We start from the raw sequence: 14,649 nt of genomic DNA, 5'->3' as shown, positions 1-14,649 counted from the left end.
ACTGCTCATGTTAGCTTAGAGGTTTTGAGGGGCTGTAAGCAAACGGGAGAGATTATAAACAAAGGGATGATGGAAAATGCGCCGACAGTCACACTCACAAATAAAATGGGAATTTCTGATTAATTATTAGCGCGCTGCAGAAACTGTCCTGGAAAATGATTATTTTTCCACTGGGAACACTGTGAAAATAGATCAAACAATGATTGGAGCGGGAGTTTGAAATAAAAATTAGCCCAAATTTAGCAAAGGCTCCACCAGTTACAGTTGTAATTCCAAATTTGATGTGTTTGTCTTATTTCCATCAGGATTATGTTACTGTTTCATTGCAAAGTACACAAATATTTCCTTAAGGTGCTTGTGGGCATCTTTGGATTTTTTCAGAACTTTTTTGAGCTGTTGAGTTTTTTCTTTTTTTTTCACCTAAGAACTTTTACAAACTCGAAGAGGATTAAAACATGTTTTGCTTCAAATTATCAGAAAAGAATTGTTGGTTTCCAACAAGCCTAATAGCCCTGATGTCTTCATATTGTCTACATGAGATTATAGTTCATCAAAACTCATAAATAGTAAAATGTATCAGATCCAACAATAAATTAATTTTGTTTTTTTTAACTTCTGACCACTATTAGGATGTAATGAAAGTGAAATTTAAAAAAAGGAAAATATTGATAGTAAACCATGTTTATCTTTGGTATTATTAGCACATAGGCCCTGGTAAATATGTTTTACTTCATATCACATTTTAACAATTCTTTTGTTCATGTGGGCATTTTTAGTGCATTTAAAGTTCCTGGACATAAAAACAAACCAATTAACAGTTTAATGCGTGGAAGTTATGGCCCACGCTAAAAGCAAAGAAACTACAAGTCGTTTTAACCTGCTGAGTCAGCAGAAAAACCAAGCTGGGTTCATTAGGGATGGTTTACTGTCAAACAGATAAAAGCAGCTCACGCTCAGCATCTGTGTTCAAAACAGCATCTCAGGGACTGGTAACAAGTAAACCGAGGATTTACCAGAAAGGAAACACTTAATTTATTTATATATGTGTTGTTTATAAATAAAAACCGTCTTGGATTAATATGCAACTATGATGATATAAAAGTGCAAGTCCTCAATCATTGTTATGTAAGGAATTTCTGTGGCACCGATGCTGCTTTGGGCACAATATTAGCTCCACATTTAAAACAAACCTTTGTTAAATGGGGAGCATGTTATATAAGGCCTGTTGAATCATAATTTCCCATATTTATTCATCAAAGCTTGAGTGTGAAAAGGAGAAATTACACAGAAGAAATCGTTCTATCTCTGGGTGACTCATGTGGTGGTTCAGTCTCCCGTTTACAGGGTTTGCTGTATTTCCTTGGTGATTTGGGGTTTTACCTGTGATCCACTGAGGGTCCTCATGAGAAAGCTGACAGGAGTATTCTGGCATCAGTGCAACCACAGAGGAAGGAGTGGCGTATGTTTTTTACCATGTTCCTGTGGCATTTTTCTTATAATGGAGGTTGAATATGAAAAAAATTAAGACTAAAATGCATTTCTGAGTATTTCTTTATTTAAAGTCCCCCATGACATTTTTTTTTATTAAAAAAAAAATAAAAATGCTACATATACATGTTAAAAACTCAAAAAACAGGTTTTTCATCGGAGGGGGACTTTAAATAATTGGAAATCAGGAGCAGACAAAAAAATGCTGTTTGACAAAGCTCATAGTTGTGTCATAGGAGTTGCAATCGCCAGGTCACCAGTTCCCTGCGCCGCTCCATTCTGATGCATCTACTTGTTGACATCTAGATGTCAGCCAGCAAGAGAAGGTGTAAACAAATGGATGACGGGAAGCGGGGCGTCCTGCCCACAACAGAGGCGAATTTCTGTTGAACTCCAGAAACTATGTCCTACAAAATGACACAATTAATTTTTTTTATTTTGACTATAAACTGCCTAATCATAATTAAAAGACCACGCAGTACTAAGCATGTAGGGAAAAATCCTTTGGGTGATATATCGCGATATTTGATTTGGTGATCAGTTTAAGATGCTGACAAGAAGATATTTAATCAGTTATTTATTTAATGTCTTTTGTTTTCTACAGCTCTTCACCAAAACAACCAGCTTGTGTTAAATGTTCAGTCATCTTCGTGGTTGTTGTTATTATGAGATATGTTCTACTAAGCTTTTTCTTGGGATGGGTACTGAACTGATCCTCTGTGCCACATTTCTGCCAGTATTGTACACAAATGTGGATTGTTGTGCTTGGTAGTGGGCTCGGATAAGAGCGAGTCATGCACGGAGCTTCAGTCAAAATGCTGCCTGCAAAGCGACAGTTCACAGCAAAAGGTTCAGAATTACAGAGATAAATTTTTGGCTATATCACGATACATATCGTGATACGTGTATCGTAATACACATCATATCGTCAGACTCTTGCCAATACACACCCACTGAGAACGCTTTTAAAATAGCTTCAAAGATGATCGAGTGGGACTTCAAATAAAAGTTTGACAAGATGTCTATTTCTTCTTTTTAATTGTCAAAAATAAATACAAATTAAACAATACTGTATTTAGACTATATTTTAGCACCTATGCTAACCTGGGGCCTTGAGTTCTAATCCACTCTATGCTCATCCTGATGTGTTTTAGTCCAGATTCTTCATAAACAGTGCTTATCTAGCTAAGCAGATTTTCCTGTTGGTCAGTGTAGCTGCCTCATGGAACAAAACCACCGGGACAGGACAAGCTCTCTGTCTGCAAAGCTTCAAGGTGTCCTCTCCACACCATTACCTTAGTCGGCACTCTGCACTGAGTAAGAGGAGCTGAAAGTGGAAGTGGCATTTTATTAGCAGGGGAATCTAAAGGGTGGTTGTGTAAACAAACTGACTTTATCAGTTTTTGAACTGCTGCCTCCATTACTGCACTTACAGTGTGGATAAGACGAGATGCCTTTAATGCACATCTGCATTCACATTGCCAGATTGAGGAGAAACACGTATGAATCAAGAGGGCAGATACTTTTTATTTTTGCAACTCTTGATTGAAGAGTGGAACTGGGAGACTTGATTGTCTGAGTGCATGATTATATCTGAAAGAAACTTTGCTCAGGAGGTCTTCAGCTGTTGACTCTTTTTCTCGCTCTTGAGTCAATGGATGATACAGTGTCAGGCTCTGCAGCTGCATGAGCCACTGTACTGGGAGGGGGAAAAAAAGCCAGTCTTTGCCAAAGGATTACTTTGGCAAAGACGGGTGCCCCAGACACTGGTGCAGTGATGATCCACACAGAGAAGGGCTGGGGGATGATGTGTACTTTGTGTCACCAGACACTGACACTGTCCTTGCAGTGACGGTTTATATTTACTCTTGTCTTCTGTGCTTGCATAGTCTGCTTGCACCTTATGCAAGCACGCACGTATATGTATTCCTGCAGGATTTTTAGTGCTCATCGATGGCATTAGCTCTCATCACTCGCACGGCTAATCTGCCAAACTGCTATCCTGTTTGCTCAGGTGTGTCCAAGACCCAGTGTGACATCAACACATTCACCTAGGTGTGAATTAAACCATCTCTGGAAGGGCTGAATTCATACTTTGGGACCATTCTAAATGGGCTGGGGCCAAATATACTGCATGGAGGCAGTTGCAAATCTCATTTGTGACAAGTTGATCTTTTTTTTCTTTTTCTGAATTACTCAGTTTCTATCATGTGCGTAAAACTCAGCATGTGTGGGAGGAAAGCAATGACTCTTTCCAAGCCCACACAATATGACCACGAATAGCCTCACTTACGTAAAATTCAAAAGCCTGTATTTTCTGCAAAAACTGTACAATTCAAGAATCGGGAAAGCCATGGGAAGTACATTATGTGGAGGGGTTTATCAGAGGCCACGACCCTGCCTGGTGTTCTGCTATTAGTGATGATCATGTCATTGGTCTTTGGCATATGTGTGAAGAGCTACAGCTTATTATTTCCTTGAAGCAGAAATGTGACGACAAACCAAAAAAACAATAAAAAATGAAATAAAATTTAAAAAAATTAAAGAATGGACAGACATAAAAAAGAGAATTGCAGCCTTAACAGGCCACAAACTAGTGTCCTTATTGGCAAAAACTAAAGCAATCTTCAATAGAAGCTTCTTTAAGCAACATTATTGACACCTCAGCTGAAATAAGGTCTATTTTAATATCAAAAACAATGTATGTTTTTGATCCTTTCATTTGTAATGGCCTTACTCTCAGCAGCAAAGGTATCTCCACCTGGGATGATCAGGCATTGATCCCAAGCAGCTATCAGTCCAGAATGGGGAAGAGGAAAAGGGGGTGGGGATGCCACCGCTGTCTCAATGCAGGGATCCTGCCACAATGTGCACATCATCACTCAAGCGCTACATCTCAAACACGACGGGGCTCACATCCAACAACAAACACAGCAATCCTGGCATCGTGGACCAAACGTGCGCGAGCGCGCGGATTTGGTGACGCCAAATCAATGTCCAAGGAGGCTGAGCAGGAAGGATGGAAGGAAGCAGCGAATCCAGTAGAAGTTAAAAACCACAATAGAAACCCAACATTTTGAGGCTGTGTGCGTCTATGAAATCAGCCCTGCGCTACAGGCGTCTTCATCAATCTGGCGAGGAATGCAGCCATTCATAGACGGTGATACGGCACATTAATTTTCAATTTGCAGCCAGCAGGATTCGGCGTTACAGTCAATATTCGGTGAAAGCACATGCGCTAATTGTCGCTTTTGGTGCTGTGACATCCACCGGGCAGAGCCAGCATCTTTGCATCATCAAAGAGGCAGCGGCGCAGCAACATATGTCTGCATACCACATCCACCATAATAATAACAACCACAAAATGATAATAATCTTAAAAGCAGAGATCCTACCTGTACTGTGAGCCAAATCGATGCCTGGTTCAGTGAGTATGTTCGGGTCACTTTGAGATCTGCCTCGCTGCAGACAGCCGTCTAGTCCATCTGATGTAGCCATGGAGAGAAAGCGCAGGAATCCTAAATAAAATATTGAAAACCCAACCCGAGGCAGGCAAGGTCAGGAGGGAAGCAGCGCGCGAGGGCAGATTTAATTCGCTCTGACAACAGCCGCTTTGAGCATCTACATGGGAGCCATGGCTGAGCTGAAATTACGCGTGCGCGCACGCGTGTGCGTAACTGTGTGTGTGAGTGTGTGTGTGTGTGCTGCTGTCTGGCCTCTTGCTCGACGGTTTGTGGATGTGGGAGGGGTAAAATACCCCCGATTATGCCAGCAGCGGGTTGATGATGCCCATCCCTGTCCAGACACCATAACCATATTCAACACAAAAGCGCGCTGCCCACATAACAAGGCTGGGACGCAACGGATTTATTGTGTTTGGCTTCATTATCCACACAGACACCTTTTTATTTTATTTTATTTTATTCTATAACATAATCCTTGTTCCGGGGTTGGATCATTGGCCCTGTATCAATATTAATTTTAAGGTTATTAATAATAAATCTTCATTTGCTGTAAGTTATCAATGATGATTAAACCATGTAAGGTTGATTAATTAAAAGCCTACACTTAGTGTAAGTGGATGATTTAATAAATGATCGTAGTATTTATTTAAGGCACAAATTAATTTAATTGATTTTCAACGTTTTACGTTTAAATGTGCAACTCAACTAAACTATTTTTTTAAATCATTGAAATAATATATATATATATATAGAAGTGAATTAAAATCATGCAGTTTTTCCGTTTTATGGGAATTTGTAACAAAAATACGAAAGAATATTTTTTTTCCCAAAAACAAAGCAGTTTGACGCCAGAGACACGTGATTCCATTTCAACGCACCCTATTGGCTGATGTGACAGCCCAATCCGGAAGTGAAGTACCGTCTCGGAAGAGAAATGGCAGCTCACAGGTGTAGTCATTTAGGATGTGTGCTTCTTTTATTTTTGTCCATAATTTTAGTTACACCGAGTCAGGAAACAAATGTAGGTAATGAACAGCATCCCGGTGTGGCGGACGATCCCCGAGCTGGGGCTGAGACTAAGCAAACGGCGGAAGAACCCGCAGCGGACGAGAGGAGATGGGAAGAAACCGAAGTGAAAGAGTCGCAACAACAAGTCTCTGACACCGCTGAGCTACCTCCAAAATTACAAGCGAAAGAGGATTTCCAGGAGGAGTTAGTGATCCGACCGCTGCATTCAGGAGATATCTATGCTAGCTTCCAGTTTCGCACCGTGTGGGAAACAGATTTCATGAAAGGAAATAAAGGTAAGCTAGTTTATACAAACATTAAACTATTATGAATCTCCTGTCAACGTGGGACTAAACCAAATTGTTTTTAGGAGTAAAATGTAAATTCAACAATATTTCAATGGTTTAAGGGAGAATGTCTGATATAATATAAACATTTTGAGACTTTTATCTGTAAAATGTTGAGTAATTCTTCCATAGATTACAGTTAAAACCTTACTTCTGTACTCATATCCTGTCAGAATTACAATTATATTGTAGTATTTTTATTTCAAAATATTTACAAATTGTCAACTTGTATTTTCGCCAACCCAAAACCAAGACATGAAATCCTTAAATATGTTTACTCACTTGTATAATGTCTTTATAAAATAATTTTAACTTATTTTAGTTTTCACAGCAGCACAGACAAGTTATTTCAAAATAAAATACACCCTGTGTCAAATAAAATCCTCCTGCTGCAACAGATGTACTTGAATTAAAACAGAAAGCCCTATCAAACTTGGCATTTTCTATCATTATGGTTTACTGTGATCTATTTTTTCTAATTTTAATATTAAATTCAAACATGACAACAGTGGTGTAGAATCCAAATAAAAAAAGTGATTTAAGCTTATTTGAGTAATAAACCACTCTGACAATAGATCATTTTTTCAACCTTCAATTTGCTCAATTATTTGATATTTTAAATTTCTAAGCATAAAGGACAAAACTTAATTAACAAAAATAAATTGACCAACAACTGCAAAAAAAAAACAAACAAAAAAAAAAACGTTTTTATTTAAATAATTTGTGGTTTTCATTAAAGCAAAAGGACCACAATGTAGCTCAGTAGCCTTAGGTTGCAGACCCTGTTTTATTTTTATTTTTTTGCATGTTTGTGTCATTTTACAACCATATTTGAACATTTGATATAATTTTGCTGATATGCCATTTTTTAAAATATTGTTTTTGTGTTGAAACATGCAACTGTTATATGCCACATGCTTAAACTGTGTTCTTTCAACGTTCAGTGTCTCACTACAGGCTGTTCCCAAAGTCTCTTGGTCAAGTTATCTCCAAGTTTTCCGTGCGGGAGCTGCACATTTCCTTCACACAGGGCTACTGGAGGACCATGCAGTGGGGGCAGCCCTTTATACCCTCTCCTCCAGGAGCTGAGCTTTGGGTTTGGTTCCAAGACTCTGTGACTGAGTGAGTGCTGCCCTCTAGTGGCGTGATCAAAGTAGTAATGCGAGGTCCTGCACACCTTTGGGAATTTTATAGAATTTGTGATTTAACTTTATCACAGCTGGTCCAAATGCAACTTTTCAGGAAATATCCTCATTTGAGAAATATTTAAAATGTTAATTATGGGGAAACATTTCTGATTATAATAATGGGAATGTTGACATCTAAATTGTTATTAATATAAAAAAGAAAAAAAATTGAAACGACTTGAGTTGTCACACCTCTGTTTTTTGATGTTATTTTTAGCGTTGATGCCACCTGGAAGGAGCTGACCAACGTTTTGTCAGGCATCTTCTGCGCTTCACTGAACTTTATCGACTCCACCAACACCCTACAGCCCAGCGCTTCATTTAAACCTCTGGGAATAGGCAATGGTACGGTCCAGCCTCCTCAGCATCCGTTTGGCATTTTGCCTTCCTCTGTAGTTGTGTGTAAAAGCTGATGATGTGACACAAAGCATTTAGGGGGGGGGTCTCTGCTAACGTTGCAGAAGCTTTTTGCAGAACATAAATAAGATAAGCAGCTGTGTCACTGAGAAAGAGGAGAATCGGGGAAAAATACTGTAGCCAAAATGTTTGAGTAGCTGGCACTAGATGTTTTTCAGATGTCACCACAGCTCGTCAGTGGGCTCAAATTCAGACTTTTTAACAGTTAAGCTTATTTGACATAGATTGATAGTTAAAAAATAGTGATTGAGCATAAATGGGTAAAGTCAGACCCATAATTGAATACAATAATAAGTAAGTTAAAAAGGATTAAAATATAACTTATTGAGTTCATAATTTACAAAATTAAGTAAATAAGCGATAAAAGTGATCGTAAAATCATTGATCAGTTTGTTTGATCAATGAGCACCTAATATTTTCTATTTACTCTGAAGAAATTAGTATATTTGGTGTTTTTAAACATGAATTAATTAAAATTTTTCTGATGATGGAGGGCATATATTACGAAAATTAAGCATAAAATTGCATTTCTGAGTATTTCGTTATTCTAACTGATGTAAATCAGGATCAAATGAAAAGAAATGCATTTGAAAATGAGCATATTTGCGATAAAAATAAAATTTGCTGGGTGGGCCACAAGCTCCATGAAGAGGTTGCTCCACGCCAACAGTCCCACCCACGTGTCAGAATTGTATTTGTGATAAATTCCTGCCACTCTGCAGAAACTATGTCCTAGAAAAAATCAGCATAATCATAATAATAAAAACACTTGACAAAAGCTTTTAAAATAGATCAAAAAATGATCAAAGTGGGTCTTTGAAAAGTCAAGTTATTATAGTTTAAAAATACGTTTTAACGCGTAAGGTGTACATTTATCTTCTGGACTTTAAAGTTAAGCTTGTGCATGTCTTAGCACAGGGGACAGGGGTTCTCAGACTGGTTTTTAATGTAACCTGTTTAGTTTGAAAGCCTTTTACCATCCCTGACTTTAACCCTCGTGCTCTCTGATGGGGTCCAGATGACCCACTTTTAACGTAAATATGTCTAGGATTAAAGCATCACATTTAATGAAAATAAAACACAATTTTTAGGCTGATTTTGTTATTTATTTATTTATTTATTTTTTTCCTATCCTAAAATAAAAATTCATTTCTGTTTTTTATTTCCTGTTGTCATCCTTGAAGTGACAGACCACCGCTTCCTCCGCTACGCCACCCTCCCTCGTGAAATTGTCTGCACTGAGAATTTAACCCCCTGGAAGAAGCTCCTCCCATGTGGATCCAAGGTGAATTTCTGTCTGTCTGCAGGTCATCTCCCTGTTTTGTGTTCATGGAACCAGCGGTTTCTTTTCATGTCATTTTTAAAGAGTTCTTGTTCCATCTGTCCAGGCTGGTCTCGCTGTCATGTTGAAGTCAGAGAAGCTCTTCCACAGCAGCTTTCATTCCCAGTCGGTGCACATAAGGCCAGTGTGTCAGGACTGGCAGTGCAAGTCCCCTTCCTGGGAGCTGAGGCAGGCCCTGAATGTCGTCTTTGACCTGCACACCTCCGGACAGAGCAAGCGCGGTGAGTACAGACACTCCTTTCATTCGGGCTCCATTCTGGACTCTGAGGGTCTTTGCTAACTGGAGCTGCTCCTGCGTTCAGAGTGGTCTCTGTTCAAGATGTTCTCTCGGACGCTGACGGAGGCGTGTCCGCTGGCGTCTTCCAGTAAAATATACATCGACATCACAGACAACCCTCAGGTCTGACCCTTCAAATCCTTCACTTTTTCACAATCCAAGAAGACAAAAAGAGTAGTTAGATATAAAATATTTGATGCATTTTGCAGGAGGAGCAGTTTGAGCTGAGTCCAGCCACTCCTCTGCTGAGCCAGGCAGTGGTGCTCGGCGACAGACGCACGTATTCCGTCTACGATCTGACCCAACAAGTCACCTTCGGCACTGTGCGCTCCCTCAACCTGATGATTCGTTGGAAATCCAGTGAAGGTGATTGTCAGGATTGAATCTGTTGGTTTCAGTTTGAGCTTCACCAGAGATTTGAATGAGCATATCTGTCCTCGTCCCTGCAGGTGACATGCTCCGCCCACTGCTTCACGCTGAGCGCTACGTGGCCGGATACGGTCTGCAGACGGGAGAGATTCACACCCTGATGTACAACAACCACCCGTTCAGGTCCTTCCCGGTGCTGCTGCTGGAGTCTGTGCCCTGGTATCTGCGCCTCTACATCCACACACTCAAAGTCACCAGCAAAGGGAAGGACAACAACCCCAGTGAGTTCTTTTTTGTCTCAAATTTGAGACATATCAAAGTGAAGTTTCCTAAAAGAGGACAAAATGAAGTAACAATGAAGCCAGCAGCAACATTGAAAACAAGATTTTTTTTAATATACAACCTTTACTTTTATACCACTAAGATATATTTTTTAAATCTCAAACAATTAGGAAAACCAAAATAATGTCTATTGTTCTAATTTCCCACATCAAAAACAGTCGGGACACTTTTCAGAGCAATCCCAAAAGTATTAGTTCTTATTAATAGCATAACGCATGTGTTAAATTATTTCACAGTTTATCACAACAGCAAGACAGTAGAAATGACATGAGGGATTTTATAGATTCATTTAATCTGTTTGAGTTTGATCATTTTGAAGACGCAGAGATGAAACGCCGAACTGTTTAAAGTTTTCTTTGAAACAAACTTTTGCTTCATCCTCTGGACAAAAACAAACAAAGCTAAAGGACCAAGTATAAGCAGGATAATGCTCTTCCAGGTGTGCATTATCAGACATGAACAGACTTCACAGAAGCGACCGTTTGATGCAAAAATGAGAGTAACAAGGCGAAGAAAAGCACTAAAATGTCTGTAATCATCAAATAAATTAACGTGATATTTTGACACTCTTAATCAAAATTGCAAAAAAAAGTAGCAGTCAACAAAAGTTTTCAGCCAAAGCTCTCGTCTCCTCTCCTCAGAGAGCAGACGCTTATCAAACTTAAATCTAATATTGCTTTGACAGAAGCTTCAGGGTCACACAAAATGAAATGTAGTACCTAACATTTTTAGTTTTTTTAGACTTTATTATTATTTGTCACCTTTAAATAAAAATTTTCATAAAATTATATTAAAGTAAAAACATATTTAGTCTTAATTTATATTGTAGGAATGTTTTGAAAAGTTGAATACTGTTAGAATTCATCCACCTATCCATCTTCTTGACCGCTTTGTCCCTTTCGGGGTCGCGGGGGTGCCGGAGCCTAACCCGGCTGCTGATGGGCGAAGGCGGGGTACACCCTGGACAGGTCGCCAGTCTGTCTCAGGGCCTCAATCACACACACATCCACTCTCACATTCACACCTAGGGGCAATTTAGAGTCACCAATTAATCTATGAAGCATGTTTTTGGACGGTGGGAGGAAGCCGGAGTCCCCGGTGAAAACCCACGCATGCACGGGGAGAACATGCAAACTCCACACAGAAAGGTCCCAGACGGAATTCGAACCGGGGCCTTCTCGCTGTGAGGCAAGAGCGCTAACCACTGCGCCACCGTGCAGCCCTGTTAGAATTCATTGATGAAAAATGTTTCTTGCAGTTTCTTTTTTCGCCACAAGAGGGAGATGTTAAACCACATATTTTGTCAAATGGGTTTTGGCACATTCTTGAACATTTCCAAGTATCTTCTTTTTGTTTCTTTGTTTGGTTGTTTATTTAGCAAACTATACTTTTAATTGTTATTATTTTTTATCAAAGCAGGAAAATCCATTATTTAACATTTAAAACAGTCACTGATTAGGGGTCGGATGCGTTTCTTTTCCCATCAGGCTACATTCACTACCAGCCGTCTAAGGACCGCGAGCGTCCACACCTGTTAGAGATGCTGCTCCAGCTTCCTCCACATTCGGTTACCGAGGTTACCGTACAGTTTGAAAGGGCTCTGCTGAAATGGACCGAGTACACCCCGGATCCTAACCACGGCTTCTATGTGGGGTATGTTTGGGTTTTATTGAACAGATGATGAACAGTTTTTTAGTTTTGAAAACAACTAAAGTTAGTTTTTCTGCATTTAGGTCTTCAGTTATCAGTTCTTTAGTACCAAGTACTGTTGCCATGGATACAAACATCACTATGGAACAACCACTTTTCAGCAGCTTGTAAGTTTAGTTTGGTCTTTTTTTTTCTCTGTTTGATAAAAGACATTTGGTACAAACATTTTTTTCCCGTTTCATCTCTCATCAGTTTCCCGTGTAAAGAGGAGTCCAGCTACTTTGTTCGTGTCTACACGGAGCCTCTGCTGGTCAACCTCCCTACTCCGGACTTCAGCATGCCCTATAACGTCATCTGCCTGACCTGCACGGTTGTAGCCGTGGGCTATGGCTCCCTTTACAACCTCCTGACCCGCAGCTTCCAGATCGAAGAGCCGAACCCCGGACTGGCCAAGCGGCTAGCCAACATCATTCGGAGGATGAGGGGTGTGCCGCCGCTCTGAGTCTGACGAGTGACTTTTTTTTTTTTTGTTTGTTTTTTAATCTGAAAAAAGGGGAAATCACTGTAAAGCTGAGTCGGACACTGATGTATATGGTTTTATAAGGTCATAAATGCTTTTTTCCTCAATTTGAAGAAAGAAGATTCTATTTGATGTTAATGTGTGTACATTTTATAAAACTTATTTAAATAGGGTTTTTTTTTCCCTAAGGAGCCAATGTTCAAATTATGTTTTTTTTTACGTTAAATCACCAAAGTTTATTCAGATCTTTACTGTGAGGAGGCCGAGACATCCGTGTGTCAGTCTGAGGAAGATAAAACGCCCTCCTGTAAAAACATCTTTGCCTTGGCTCTGGACTGTTTTTGACTTGCTCAACATCTTTCTGCCAGGAGAGATAAGATAAAATGACACAAAGTCGCTGTGACTTTGTCAGAATGACACATTTTGAGGTTCAGGCCGTGATCTTTACATCGAGTTTGTTTCAGACTCTTAGAAATATTTTTTATATTCAGTTGCAATCCGTTGTTCATTTTTCCTCTTTTGTGTCTTGCACAGATTGTACACTACGGTTTGCTTTAAAAGGAACAAATAAAAAGAAAACTGACCTGGAGTTGCTCTCATTAAATATTTCTACAAAGATTTTTTTTAAGTAATAGTTTTGATGTCTTAAATTAATATAAAACATTCAATCTTTTACAAGACAAATATTAAGACTGCTATGCTAACTGGTTGATTAAATATGTAGAATTTGGTGCAGTTAATTATAAATTGTATGCATTTACAATGCCTCTTCACATCATAGCTTGATACATTAAATATTTTATGTTTTGACCCTTTTACTTTCAATCAGTTTAGGTGTCATTAACCGTTTCTTGGAAATTTGCTCTAATAGAACTATTTTCACAGCATTGCTGTTAACCTTTAGTAGTCTGAACTCTCCAGTGAGTTTACCAATCACCTCAACTTAGGGAATTACGCTGAACGCCCCATTTAATAGTTTTATTAGAAATGTAAGAGTTTTTGGCTTTGATGTTTTTTTGTTTTAAGTAACACAAGAGTTATGACATAGTTGTGATACCCCTTGGAATAAACCCTTGTTGGACCATTGCATTTGGTTTAGGAGAACTTAATTTGCCTGATTTAAAAAAATATTTTCCCATTTCTTTGCTTTTTTTATTTTTTTTTATTTTTCTTTAGTCTCTAGATGTTTGGTCTCTGTTATCAAGCATTAAAAAAATGTGTTTTTTCCACTAAAACATGACACATTTTACCACTTAGAATTTCCTTTTTTTGAAATTTCAAGCTTATTGGGGAACTATTGAGAAAAAAACTGAAAAGCATTTGTAAAATAAAACTGGGGTTGTTCTAAAAAGGTGGATTTAAAGCACTGCCACAAAAAAAGACTTTTTTTTTTTTTGATTGATTGAAACAATGATGCACGTAATCCACATTTGATTCATTAAATATATTGTCAAGTAGAGCATGATTTACTGCTTATAAAGGAGTGGGAAGAAGCAAATTTATATAATCCCACCCCTACTGAGATATTTCATTTTATAGTTTTCATAATCCGGTTGTTTTTCAAAGCAAATTTTAAAATAGGAAAAAAATGCTCAAAAAGGAACCAGACTACAAAGGGTTAAACCATTCTACACAATGCAAATAGACATTGTATTGAATCACACGGTAAATTCACACAAATTCTGTCTGAACTTTGTTTTTTGAAAAATGTCTTTTGTTACAAACCAATAGCAGGAAAGAACATCACGCCAAACATATTTATTTTGTTGTGCAAGCAAAGATCTGTTCAAATAATTGAAGAGTTTGACAGGTCAGCAGTCATCAGAGTTTTTCACCTACAGTTTGGACTGACACCAGAACAAAGGGGAGGATTCCTCAGTAGCTTTGCTAAGAACTCCAAATTTGACCTACTTTACATTTGCTGGTCGTACCATAAACTAACCATGGCTTTTGGACACTACAAAAACACATTTGAAGTTTGAATTAAATACTTATACAACATAAATATGAACAATCCAGATCAAAACACATGCTAAAATATTCTACTGTCCAAAATCAAGTTTAAACTCAGAAATTACATTAGAAAAATATTAAATAAAATGAATACAATTTTTCATCTTGAGACTAAATGACAAACACCACATTGTGTGGGAGATTGTGTTTTTTCCACTTATTTTTCAATTGACAGATAAGATAAAAAACGTTTTTTTAAGCCACTGTGACCCTGTCACACCGAGA

At 38.5% G+C, this 14,649-nt stretch overlaps 2 protein-coding genes across 3 annotated transcripts in view; one reads left to right on the top strand and one right to left on the bottom strand.

The window, feature by feature from the left end:
- Positions 1–5,588, bottom strand: part of phactr3a (phosphatase and actin regulator 3a) — a 49,151-nt gene extending 43,563 nt beyond the window's left edge. The window contains exon 1 of one of the 2 annotated variants that reach the window (XM_024292884.2): positions 4,884–5,588. In XM_024292884.2, coding sequence (XP_024148652.1) covers positions 4,884–4,986 — 103 coding nt within the window. In that variant the 5' untranslated portion in view covers positions 4,987–5,588. The remainder of the gene's footprint in view (positions 1–4,883) is intronic. The other variant, XM_024292882.2, reaches the window with a different exon arrangement.
- A 250-nt stretch (positions 5,589–5,838) lies between these two features.
- Positions 5,839–13,027, top strand: pigt (phosphatidylinositol glycan anchor biosynthesis, class T). Its single transcript, XM_024293925.2, has 11 exons — positions 5,839–6,256; positions 7,252–7,429; positions 7,712–7,839; positions 9,096–9,196; positions 9,300–9,474; positions 9,556–9,653; positions 9,740–9,896; positions 9,980–10,180; positions 11,729–11,894; positions 11,975–12,058; positions 12,144–13,027. Exons 1-11 carry the CDS (start codon positions 5,887–5,889, stop codon positions 12,391–12,393), a joined length of 1,908 nt encoding a protein of 635 aa, XP_024149693.1. The 5' UTR covers positions 5,839–5,886; the 3' UTR covers positions 12,394–13,027.
- Positions 13,028–14,649: the final 1,622 nt, after the last annotated feature.

Source organism: Oryzias melastigma, linkage group LG7, assembly GCF_002922805.2.
Source record: "Oryzias melastigma strain HK-1 linkage group LG7, ASM292280v2, whole genome shotgun sequence".
NCBI classification, from domain to species: Eukaryota; Metazoa; Chordata; class Actinopteri; order Beloniformes; family Adrianichthyidae; genus Oryzias; species Oryzias melastigma.
This window is presented reverse-complemented; position numbering and strand designations above follow the sequence as displayed.